Below are 13,302 nucleotides of genomic sequence, written 5' to 3'. Positions count from 1 at the left end.
AAAAATAAAATTGAGAATAGCGTTTCGAACCCAACTCACCTGAAGCACACAATCTCTCGGCAAAAGTATGGTCCGTGTTGTACGCCGCACATCGAGCACAGCGAGTCCTCGAGGTACGGATCCACCTGCAGCTTCTTGGTGAACTTTGCCGTCTTGATCTCGATAAACGCGGCAACCACGGCCTTCATGTACGAGCGCGAATTGTTGAACGTGACCCGAGCCGACCCCAGCGGGTACTTGTACTTGTCCGTGTCGATGCCAACGTACACGACCCCGTCGAACAGATCGTTCATGATCTTGGCCAGCCCCTCGGCCGTCAGCTGACCGTGCAGTGCTCCGACGAAAACGGTCTTCGTGGGGTCCAGCTTCTGGGAGGTCGACTTGACGTAGTTCGAGTCGGCAATGTTCCACGGAATCACCTCGACGTCCTTGGACTTGATGCGCTTCGAGGAGATCTTGAAGTTAATCCGGGCTCCCGCCATCGACACCGACTGGTGCTGCTTGTTGACCAGAGCCTGCTGGCCCGGCGAGAGCGGAACCAACTGCATGTCATCGTTGCAACTGCCGTTACCGCTGGCCATCATTCCAGAGTTGTTGTTGTTGCCACCCCTACCGCTAGAACCGCCGTAGCCGTTCGCGTCCGAATAAGTGCAGGCCTGCAGCAGCGCCTTGACCTGTTTGTCTGATTCAAAGATGATGTACACGTAGCCTTTCGGCTGTGTCGCCTGCTGTTCTTTGCCTGGCCATTCGACTCTAAAGGACAAACCAATATCAAAAACCAAATTCCCAACATTTGATTCAACCTAAATGAAAACCTACTTGATGGAACCGAACGGCTTGAAGATCTGCACCAGCGACTGCTCGCTTATGTCCCAGGGCATGCCGCCGAGGAAGATCTTCGACGAGTAGGTCACCAACCGGTGGGACCGGGGCGGAAGCACACCGCTCCACGTGCACGTCGCATCGTAATGAGCTGTAAAACGAAGAAGGGGTTTCAGACTCTCTCTCCTCACAGGAAATTGAATCAACGACGTGATGCTTGCTTGGCCCTTTTGCGGTGCGGTCAAAAGGAGTAGGCAGTAGGCAAGAAATAAAAGGCGGAAATGAATTACCAGCTGATGAACGGTGAAATCGTGCAATCCGGTCGAGATTGATATCGTTGCCGCTTCCACCTCCGTTGCTGCTACCCGATGACGAAGGGGGAGAGTTCTGCGAAGACCAGCTCTTGATCTGCAGGAATAGGTTGGGAAATAGGTTATTTTAAATGTTTGTTTTAACAATGAGCTTATTTAATATTGTATTAAATACATTTTTTAAATTGCAATGTTTGGAGTTTAGCAAAGCTATTATATCTAGTATTTTGAATCAAAATGATCTTTTCTATTTGTTATCAAAAAGTATTCTTGCAGGTTTTTATGGCAGAAAAAGCTCCACAAAAATTGAGCTTGATCATACAATGTGTACGTTTTTGTGTACAGTTGGGGCGACCCATAACAATAAATCATTGGTAAAGTTCTTTTATAACGTAACGCAAAAAAAAAAACAAAATTTCCATACAAAATTTTAAAAAATAATGTGTGAAGCGTAACACGACCTCCGACCCCCCCCCCCCCCTCTCTCCCCATCAACTGCGTTACGTAATAATAGAACGCTCCCATTACATTTTGACACACAACAACAATGTTTAGATCGGAGCGTTTGGTGCGGTATCACCTTTCATCATCTCTTTCGCGAACTGTGGTCCGTGCTCAGAATCCTCTCTGCGGTAAACACATCGCAGTAGGGCTGGCCGCTTCAATTTTTGAACTACATTTTCGGTGTTCTTGAATGTACTGAAATTTGTACATTATTGACAAGAACATTGTTTCGACAACGAGAACGAGACATAACCCATGATAATCTATACAAATTGATCAAAATGATGTCCGGATCAATCTTGTTACTCATCAATAGGAAGAGGTAATTGACAAAAAGACAAAAACTTGCAGAATGGATACAGGGTGGTCCAACACGAAATAGTCTTTTTTAAATTTTGAAATTAAATAACAATATGAAATTAAATGATGTATTTTTTTTTTTTTTCAAAATTCGAGGGTTGGAGATAGTCGAGTTCTGTCTTTATGAATCGATAGAGCGTTAACAATCGATGCAGTGTGATTCTGAGCGATTTTTCTGAAGAAAAATCATGATGAATTGTAATATTTACGAAGATGGAAGAAAAGCAAAAAGTTTTTTTTTCTTTTTTAACGTTTTTCATCTTTTTGAATTTATTTAAAAAATATAAAAACCAACTTTTGAAATTTATATTTTTTTTGATCTTTTTTTATTTAAACTATATTTCTTCATTTTAATTTTTTTTTTTGATTTTTTTTGTGATTTTATATAAGAAATCATATTTTTCTCATTTGAATAATTTTTAATCAATTGTCATTTTTTTAATTATCTGAGATATAGTTTTAATTTTCGAAAAATATTTTTAATTTATAATAATTTTAGACCTTTTAAATTAATTATTCAAAAAAAAAAGTTCTTTGATCTTTTTGTCTTCTTTTTATCTACAAGGACGAAGGCGCTGTTACCATAATATCACTCAGAATTTTTGAAAATAAAAATCAATTCATCACAAAAAAAGGTTTTTTTTGTTTTCTAGTTTTTGACATAAAGTTTGAGTTCAGCGACTACATTTCAATAAAATTTGAATGGTTAACCACCACAATTGTTTGCCAATCAAATTACCAAATCCATTTGTTCAATGTTTCATCACCGCCATCTTGGATTTGAAAATTCTTAAGGAGGCATTAGACTATGGCAAACATACTCGCACTTTTAGATAGTTTGGTAGTTTGCCTGCTTTGTTTGTTTGCAGAAAGGTCAGCCAAAAAAAAAATTGTTTAATTTTTAAGAAATGTTTAAATTTTTCCCTATCTTATTTTTGCCCATTGCTGATACTTTTTAAATCATTTTTAATGGATTTGTATTTTTTTCTTGATGTTTTCATTACAGTCCAGACTCGATTACCCGAAGCCTCGATTGTCCGAAGTTTCGATTATCCGAAGTTCGATTATCCGAAGGTTTGTATGGGACTTCGGATAATCGAATCATACAAAAAAAATATTTTTTTTTAATTTTCTTACTTTTAACATCAAATTCGAGTTCTGCGAGCCCATTTTAGTCAAATTTAAATATTTCATTGCCTTTAAAAATAAAAAATACGATTTTCAATATGTTATCACCGCCATTTTGGCTGCCATCTTGGATTTAAAAATTCTAAATCATTCTCAAATATATCGAATTGACACCAAACATTTACCTGCGAACCCCCGTAGTTGGGCATCAGCTGGTTGAACTGTTGATACTGCTGCTGCAGTTGGTACTGCGATTGCTGCAGCAGCCGTAGCGTGTTCAGCGCTTGCAGATTCTGCAGCCGCTCGTAGTCATTGCTGGAGAAGCCACAGCCTGCGCCGCCACCACCATTGTTGCTACTCTGGCCAATAACGCCACCGCCGTTGCAGTTCCCATTGGCACCGTAGGAAGATCCACCTCCTCCTCCCTGTTGGTAAAACGAGTTCAAACTCGACGACGCCGAAGACGACGGCGACTGTTGCGTCTGGCCGTAATGGGAGGAGCCGTTCGAGCCACCTCCATTCGAGCTGTTGTAGTGACCATTTTGTTGCTGTTGATGCTGCTGCTGTTGGCTGATGGTGAGATAACTGATCATGTCCAAAATGTTGGTGCTATCGAAATTGGCCAGCAGGCTGGCATCGTTGTCGGGCGGTGAATTGGAACGTGACAGCGACGATGACTGATTGGTGGTGCTGCTGGTGCTGAAGAGAGAGGACGAGCTGGTCGGTTCGTAGCCGTTGTGATTCAGGTCGCCGATCGTTGGCTGCTGCTGCTGGTTGCCACGGAAATATCTCGCGCAAAGTGCCGCCGCCGTGGTGGAAGACGAAGAGCTCGGGGAGGTCGGCAGCGGTGAGCAGTCGTAACTGGTGGCCATATTGCGCTGCAGCAGCTTCAACGTCTCCGAGGTGAGGTTGCTTGTGCCATTGCTGTTGGTGTTGTTGTTGCCATTGGAGGACAAACCGCCGAGGTCGCCGTCGAACTGGGAAATTGCAGAACATGAAGAAGGGGTCAAACATTAGGACAAGTGTCTATTCATAAAGCAATCTTCGGCAGAAGCAACAGTCCACACAATCCAGAACGAAAACTATTGCCAGCAGCACCTTGGCCCTGGCCAGATGCCAGCCCCCCCAAAAAAAGAAGCGCCTAAAACTTTTTTTCCCACAGCAAAAACGGTTGCCAAACCGCTCGGATAGGGCACTTTTTAATCACCTTTCCGTTATTTTCAATTGACTTCCCATTTTCTCTGTCTATACTCTGCAATCCCAAAAGTGGCACTTTTAATTGACTTGTAGAATGTGTGAGCGCAGGATGGTGGCGTGCAAAAAGCAAAAAGATGACTCGACCCACCCCGGAAGGATGTTCATCCGGAAAATTGTACTTCCGAAAATATCGGAGGACAAACTTGTTTTTTCATTGATCTGTGATAATTGATAATATTAAAAGTTTGAATGGTCCTATGTTTTCTTTTAATATTTTAAAGGCATAACGCCGTGATTCGAAATCCGGAGCATATAATGTTTGTTATAGTTGGCAAACAATCTTGTAATAATTGTACAGGAATTTTCAAGATGAACCATAATAGTAGTTTATGCAACAAGTTGCAAAAAGAGGATTTTTTCAGAACGAGTTGTACATTTATCCAACGAGGTTCACCGAGTTGGATAAATACGAAGAGTGCTGAAAAAATCAAGTTTTGCAACGAGTTCCATACAAATTTTTTTGCAATTCCGAAAAACATCCATTAAGTGCAATTTTAAGTCAAATTTTCATGTATTTTGTCAATAAATCGTTTAAATCAAAAAAATGCTAAAAAGCGTTACTTTTCGAAACAAGTGCTGAAAAGTTCAACTTTTCAGCACCCATTTTAGTGCTGAAAAGTAGAACTTTTCAGCATTTATTTTGAAAAGTGTTGCTATTCGATTATGTTATTTTTGGTACAGAAAAGTAGGCTATTTCGTCGTTCAAGAATGACAGGAAAAGTAAGTAGTTTAACGACGGAATTGCAAAAAAATACATTTCAAGAAAATACATGCAAAATGTGTCCTATCTAACAATTTTTGATTAAAATTATAAATTGAAATGACTTCAATCCTCGAACACCCCGGGCAGTTGGGAATAACAAAACGGAGGTCAATTCAATGAAAAGTCTTGATCAAATATCTGATTTTGTTACAGAACATCATGACTATTGGTAATGAGAAGAAAAAATAATAACATCCCCAAAACTTGGGTAAAAATGGTTATTGATTAGATCTTATGAGAGAATGCCGAAGAGTTAGACAATAAAAACTCAAGTTATGGCACATGGAAAATCATTGCTCGCGTTATTCATGTGATACCACGACTTTTAAAAATCGGTCATAACAAAAAATCAAGTGTCCATAACCCAATTTGTTATTACATACTTTAAATTTGGCTTGTATGGCTAAAACTATGGGAAATTTTTGACCAATTTTATCAAGGACATGTTTTTGGCCATGAAATATGGTCTTTGTACCAAAACTTTTATAAAAAGTTAAAAAAAATAATGTTGATTTTTGAAATTATTGATATACCATACCACCCAAGGAAACCAAATATTTGTTCGAAAATTTTCTAAGTGTGCATAACGAAATATTTTATAATTATTTTATATTGCTAAAACTTTGGGTATTTTGAACTTTTTTTTCAAGTTCACTATTTTGGTTATTCGCTCACTCAGATATTTTGCCTGGTCTTTGTTAAATTTAACATTTTTTCAAATGTTCAACAACATTTGTAAACCGTCAGCCAATATTTACTGATTTTGTTCAGCATTTGAAAATCTGTAATATTTAAATAGAACCAAGCAAATATTAAAATTTTATAAATGAGCTAAATATTTTTTTATACAAATCTCTTTTATTACTTTGTGTTATTATAACAGCTAATCTGGTTGTTTTAATAAAAACTCCTGACATCCTGACAATAACCGAACTTGAACTTTTCCAGTTATTTCCACCTGCTCGGGGTGCGGTACCGCTGCCGTAAGTTCCACTGATCAAGACAGGAATTCAAGAAAAGTGAAGATTCAAGTGGCACGTGGCGAGACGATCGGAAATGGGATGTTTTCAAAGATTCTTCGTATTTGGCGAGAGCATTCCAGTTTTTATTTTCAACTTACCCTTTGATCCACTCTAGAATCCATACATTTTGCTTAACAACGCCAATCTTACTATTTACGCGGTAGAGTGTTCCCTTGGTCGTTCGCTGTGAGTTGTGGATTGATTGCTTATCTAATGAAGGTTCGGCTGCTTATTAATTTCTCGACGCACGTTTAGTGACATGATGGAGGCAAGGGCGTCTATGCGAAGTGTTCCTACACCCGCTACAAATTTCCGGCGCTTGCGGAGGAAGAGTAGTTGTATTTGTAGTTGTATAGAAGTTCGTGCAAAAAAAATATGCACGCGCGTGTAAAGATAACGGAGTTGACAGATGATCGAATCCCCTTCACCTAGCGCTCACATGTGCTTCAGGACCAAGTTGCCTGCATACATATAGATTTTCGAACATTTACAAACCATTTGTGTGTACACAGAAAAAAATCAATTCTCGTAATCGTGAATAAAGTTCACGTATGTGAGAACCACGAAGGAATTTATTCATGAGTATGGTGCATTTGCACTATAAACGTGAATATATTCCTTCGTGGTTCTCGCATTCGTGAATTTAATTCACGATTTCGAGAATTGATTTTTTTCCGTGTATATTGTCTGGTTTCGTTGGTCATAGCGAAGCCCCTCACAAAGTTTAAGCCTAATCGAAAATTACAAATCAAATCCATTTCTAATTTGCGTGAAAATTGCTCATATTTTTTTTTATCCTGTAACTGTTTGAAATCTCTTTGAATACTCACCCGAAAGTCATCGAAGCTGCTCTTGTGCAGTCCTGCTCCGTTCCCGTAATAGGTTGGCGATTGGCCACCACCACCGGCGCTATGGCCACCGCTGCCACCACCTCCTCCTGCGCCCACCAGTTCCGGCGAGTTGAGGCTCGAGCTGGACATGGACAGCCCGGAGAAGCAGAACGGGTTGGTGCTCGAGCTCAGCACCGACGGCGACGAGGCCGAGTTGGGGCCGCTGCCGGTGCTGCTGAGCATCGAACTGCCGCTGTCCGGACCGGTTCCGGCGGGGCTGCCGTACTTGTGCTGGTGGTGGTGTGAATGGTGACCGCCATTTCCTAGCAGGGACGATGTGGAGGTAGACTGCGACGATTGTGACGAACCCAGCAGTTCGGAAAAGGACACATTTTCTGAGGGAGAAGAAAGAAGCAGTAAGAAATCCGTCAGCGGCCATCGCGAGAGTGTGTTTTTGAGGAGTGATATGGGGCTTATTTTTAGAGTCTGTGATTTTTTTAACGAGAAAATTATCTTTCCATCATCTCTTGCAATGCTGTGCAAAGAGGTGGAAAAACGGTTATGCTTGTCGTTGTATTAAATGTCTAATTTTTTTCGGCAAAACAAGTTTTCAAAGTATTAACAAAACAAGACTTCTCCGTTCAGACTATCGGAAATTTGTTGAAATTCGTTGCTGCAGAAGAAAGTTTTCATCACCACCAAAAATCAATCCACCAAGTCTGAAAAGGTCTTCGCCCGATCTGCCCACACTCACACTAATCTTCGTCTCTTCGTAATGAAGTTTCGATGATGGAAGTAGCTGAGCTGGGGAGAGCTAAACTATGTCCGACATGACTATGCCCACTACACTTCCTCCTCGCCGGATCATGAGCACGTGTCTTCTCCGTCCGAGTTGTGTGTGTGTCTGTGGATTGACGGTCGGCCAGACGCGTTATTAGTCGGAAGACACGATTACCCAGCCATGCGAGGACAGGCAACAATTCTAAATCTGTTGCATGCAAGAAATCTTCCCCCGATGCACTGGAACTGAACCGAACTGAACCGAACCAGCTCAGGGGCACAAGAAGCATAGCTGTTTGGTCATTTACGGTTAGTTAGGCGCCGATTATGATGGTATTGAACATTTTTCACCTTTTTTTCTTGATAGTTTTCTTTTTGCTAGACATGAGTGTGGACTTTTTAAGGGGATACATACAAGTCAAAACGTTTTGAAAAATAATATAATCCTCCGTACTTACTTTTTAGTTGCTCTTTTTCATGCATTACGTTTTAGAACACCTTCTGTTAGTATAAGGTACTGTGATCGGACACAGAGGGTAAATCTCGAGATTGAAAAATAATTATTGGAAGAAGTTATACAGGGACATCTTATTCTCGATTATCCAAAGACCTCGGGAAAAAAATCACTTCGGAGCACGATTTTTTGTTAGTTGTCTGATTTTTGATTGTCGATCATTTGTATGACCCCTTAACTACTCTAAACCTATTTTAGAACGTTTTAAATTCAAGATGGCAGCCAAAATGGCGATGAAGAAAATATTGACAAATTGCCTTTGGTTATTTAATAAGCAATCAGCCACTCAAACTTGACTTAAATTGAGTCACAGAATTCGAATTGAGGTTAGAAATAAGAAAATACAAATATATTTTAAAAAAAATTGCAATTTTATTATCCGAAGTCCCAAACAAACCTTCGGATAATCGACTGTAAGTCCAGACTCGATTATCCAAAGGCCTAGGCAAAATTTCACTTCGGATAGTTCAAACTATACCAGGCAATTTTATTTTTCGATTATCCGAAGTTCCTTTAAAACTCTCGGATAATCGAACTTCATATGATTGGAACTTTGGATAATCAAGGCTTCTTATGATCGAATCTCGAATATGTTGGCCAAATCAGCTCTTATTTGGATTGAAGGTTCCATGTGCATGATGAAGGTCGATTTGAAAAAGAATACAGCCCAGACTCGATAACCCGAAGCCTTTATTATCCGAATCGAATCATGAAAAAGTTTTTTCGTTTGTATTTTAAATTGCTAAATTAATCTAAATCTAAATTACTTTAGATCAGTGTTTAGGTCACATTGCGCGAGCTTCAAAAAAAGACAACGAACATATTTTCTTTCCGTGGGTCGATTAGCCGAAGTGAAATTTTTCGAGGCATTTAGATAATCGAGTCTGAACTGTATCTGAAAATGTACTTTTTTATTTTTAGTATTTATTCTAAGCAGCATTAACATATCGAACCAAACATTTCATTTGGGTACAAAACCAAAACGTAGTCATTTGGGATTATTCCACCATTCCATTCATTAGTATAGTCCCTACAGGCTCTCCAAGAATCAGATTGATAGCAAACAATTTCCTATTGAAAAAAAAAAACAGAAGGGCACATAACAATATTCACTCCAAACCAACAAAAAATGTTCAAGTGTGCCTTTTTCTTTTTCGTTAGTTATTCGTAGCTGAGGAACTTTTTGTGTTATAAAGTGAACTTTTCGTACATTCGAAACACTTGTTCACTTCAAAGTAAAGTTTTGTAGGAAAAAAAAAAACTTCGTCGAAATACAATATTGAATACGGTCCCGCGGCTGCCATTCAGTATACTTTTGAAGAATTATTTTATGTTTCACTGACATACCCTCTCTACACAATTCAATCACAAAACTTCACCAATTATCAAAATTTCCACTGAATTCCACATTATTTTTAACCAAACAAAAGTGCCCATAAACATCATTCAGAACGGCAACCTGGTGACAGCTCTTTAGTGCCCTTTCTGTTCTCTTTGAAATTGCATTTGAAAAGGGCCCACTATGAACAACAGTTGGAAAGTTAAAAGGGCCCAATAACGAGATTTTTTTTAATTTTGAGTTTTATTGCGAAAATCAGCTTAAATTAAGAGGCATTAAAGCAGACTTGAGGATAATTATGTGTTTTATCGTATCATCAATATAAATACCATCAGTCAAGCATATTTTTTAAATAGGAATTGAAACAAGTTGTCCACATCGCAAACGATTTTCTCGAATCGCCGTTTTTGGTTTTGTGCCCCAATGAAATGTTTGGCTCGATATCTTGGAATCCTGTTAATGAACGCCTCTTATTTTTAAGTATGTTACGTAAAATTTCCCGACGAATCCGATAAAAATATTTTCAGGCATAGGCTCTTTGGTCCAGACACGATCAAAACGCCATTCTATGTTTTTATACGACTTTTTCAAATGTAAGGTTGGATTTTTCAGTACTCAAATTAATAAAGGTAAAACCGGTTGAAATGTCGCGGAGCTATGATTTAAAAAAAAAAAGTTTTTTTTTGCAAAAAAAAACGATGAAAATGGCAATTTTTTTGGATACTTTAACACGGCATCGGTCCCCCCAGTAGCCAAACAATAAAAAATGCGGGTCTTATTATTTTGATCAAGGAACCATAGAAAAAAAAATAAACCGATCGGAGAAACTTTTTTTTTGGTTTGAATTTTAAAAATCGAATTTATCACTTGATTTAAGTTAAGACTAAAATGTTTTCAATGCCAATCTGAGTGGAAATTGCTCTATCATTTAGGTGAATCGAACGAAAATAAATAGCATAGCATAGCATAGCATAGGTGTCCACCCGTAGCTACTACTTCGTTATTGACCAGGACCCCCAAACATTGCTCCGTGGACCACAGATGAAAAGTAGGAACCAATCATCACCCCTTCGCAATTTTCAAAGATCCCTATCATGCTGATCAATACCGACGCCGGCCACGACCAGTGGTAAGACACGGGGAAGTGGATGGGAATGTTAGTCCGATACTTGAGTGATGGGACCGCCAAATCGACTGCGTCTCCGACAAAGTATCACATGAGTTTTGAGGGGTTAGTAAGATGGGTATGAGGTCAGGATTCACTGTGGTAGGTGATGCAACCATAAGCAATTTGTTGATCGGTTGAAATTTTAAAAATCTTAGGCAGCCGGCTGCGGAAAGATAGCAATTGTTGGAGCCAACTGAAACAGTGGATGGTCGCACCTTTTCCACACGCCACTGGACTCGCGGTTGACAGCCAAGTCTGTCAAGCCACGACTGTCGTGACAGTGCATTTAGCATGACGTACAGTTGTCACCAAGAGAAATAAAATCATTACAGTTTAGATAGAGAACAAACAACACGCGTTTTTATTACTTGGACAAGTCTCGTCCTTTTAATTGTTAATTTAATTATCTTTGTGCCCGCGTACCACCTCGGCCACCGTGGGTACGTTTGGGGCTACAAAAGTGGCGACTCGGTGATTGTTTTGACCGAGTTTTCTCGGTCGAAATTTCGCCCACGCGGAAAAGTTTTCTCCGGGGAAGATCCGGACGCGAGATGGACGGTGCGTCCTCCATGGACCAGCAGCCGGCGGGTCAGCAGCAGCAGATGCCGGGCGGCGTTGCGCCAGTGGAGCAGCAGCCGGTGCCGGACGGGCAAGTCGCGGCGGGGCAACAGCAGCAGGCGTTCATCCGTTCTCCACTCCATCCTCCGCCAGAACTTCAACGCTTGCTGGAACAACAGCGAGGTTATGTGGACGAGATGTTTCGGCAGCAACACGAGGTGGTCAGACTTCAGCTGGCACGGATTCAGCAGCAGCAGCTGGAATTTATGCAGCGCCAAGGCCACATTCTGCGAAACATCGTCGCGGCGGTGAACGAGCAGGTTTCGTCGCACTCGGAGGCTCAGAAGTGCGCAAAAATGAGCCACTCGGTGGGCAACTGCAGCAGCGAGGAGGTTAGGTTCGAGCAGCCGGAAAGCAACAGCGCCAGTTCGATCGATGAGGGTGTCAACACGGGTAGTGATGGAGATCGCCGTAAGTTTGTGCCGATTGTAAATAACAAGTCGGCTCGTGTAAATCTTGACACGGGATCTGCCACCACCAAAGCATCGACCGGAACGTGGCGCAAAGTCGGCTGTCAGCCGATGTCAACATCCGTAGCGGAAGCGGTTGCGGCCCAGCTGGAGGAGGTTGACGGGAAGTTTTACTACGAGATGACCGTCGGCGGGTGGACATTCGTTGGTCTGGCCCGGGCGACACGTGAGCAGTTGTTTGGTTGCGACACGACTGACGGTTTCGGACCATCGCAGTTGTCGAACGTAAACATCTCGCAACAGGGTGGCAACTCATCTCCAATCGGTGGTATTTTCAAGGCGGTGATGAAGGTGGACTCCGGCTGTTTGAGCAGTTTCGTCGACAGAGAGCTGGCAGCGGACGTGGTACCTGGGTTCCGGAGTGCGGAACGCCGAACAACCGCAAAGTATCGACCCCTGGATGAAGTGCTGAACCAGCTCAAGCAAGATCTGTTCTTCTCACCCGTGGCCAGTCCGGAGCGTTTACTGGTTGTGCGGGAGGAAGGTGAGCGGCTCCAAGGCAAGTACAAATCTCGTCGCCAGTACAAACATCAACAACCAGGCACGACGGCAGTGTTGGAAGCGTCGCAGCAGCTGACTGAACTTAAGCTGGCTGGACCGTGGATGATTTCTGGTCTCCTTGATGACCCGCTAGCAGTGCGTAAGAACAAGGCGGGGAGGACCATCACCACAATCCACATGCAAGTGCTGGGAGGTTATTTGAAAGCGTACAAAAGCATTTGGAATCCACAGGGTCTCGGCTGTGCTTCACCTTCTGAAGCGATTTTGGAGCGCATTCGAACAAAATTGGAGTTTGAACCGCCACCATCATCAACGTCATCAGCTCTTGCAAGCGAGCGAACGAAGCGAACTCGAATGTTTGCACGACATGATCCGGTGTATTCGAAGTACATTGACAGCAAGAGGCAGCGGTCAACAGGTGTGGACTATGATCGAAACAACGATGTGATGGCCGACCGACGACAGATTGAACCACATGCTGCCCAGCCACGCAGTCCAGCCGTTTGGGATCCAGGACCAGGAGCCTGTGAAGATAGCGGTCGCAGCGGCCAGGAAGTCCGGAATGTTTCTGGCGCTCGGGCTTTGGCTATCTCAACAACCTCTTACCAACATCACGCTCACCCCAGCAGTTCGTGTCGTCAAGGAACGGACCTGCGCCATCGGTACCGGTGCCATGCTGTTCTTCAAGGTTGAAGAAATCTGCAGTGGTTCGACCCGTACCAGTTCAATTAAAGCGGGGGGATGTTGGAGCCAACTGAAACAGTGGATGGTCGCACCTTTTCCACACGCCACTGGACTCGCGGTTGACAGCCAAGTCTGTCAAGCCACGACTGTCGTGACAGTGCATTTAGCATGACGTACAGTTGTCACCAAGAGAAATAAAATCATTACAGTTTAGATAGAGAACAAACAACA

General features: G+C 41.9%; 1 protein-coding gene across 3 annotated transcripts in view; it reads right to left on the bottom strand.

Annotated features, from left to right (window-relative positions):
* LOC120423819 (uncharacterized) overlaps positions 1-13,302 on the bottom strand; it is a 54,357-nt gene that overhangs the window by 9,436 nt on the left and 31,619 nt on the right. For all 3 annotated transcript variants that reach the window (XM_039587741.2, XM_039587742.2, XM_039587743.2), the window contains exons 4-8: positions 6,998-7,392; positions 3,311-4,102; positions 1,113-1,230; positions 820-973; positions 40-753 (exon numbers count right to left, since the gene is read on the bottom strand). In XM_039587741.2, the coding sequence (XP_039443675.1) occupies positions 40-753; positions 820-973; positions 1,113-1,230; positions 3,311-4,102; positions 6,998-7,392 (2,173 nt within the window). The remainder of the gene's footprint in view (positions 1-39; positions 754-819; positions 974-1,112; positions 1,231-3,310; positions 4,103-6,997; positions 7,393-13,302) is intronic.

Source organism: Culex pipiens, chromosome 1 (assembly GCF_016801865.2).
Source record: "Culex pipiens pallens isolate TS chromosome 1, TS_CPP_V2, whole genome shotgun sequence".
Lineage (NCBI taxonomy): Eukaryota > Metazoa > Arthropoda > Insecta > Diptera > Culicidae > Culex > Culex pipiens.
The sequence above is the reverse complement of the archived record's forward strand: the minus strand, read 5'-3'. Positions and strand labels throughout refer to the sequence as shown.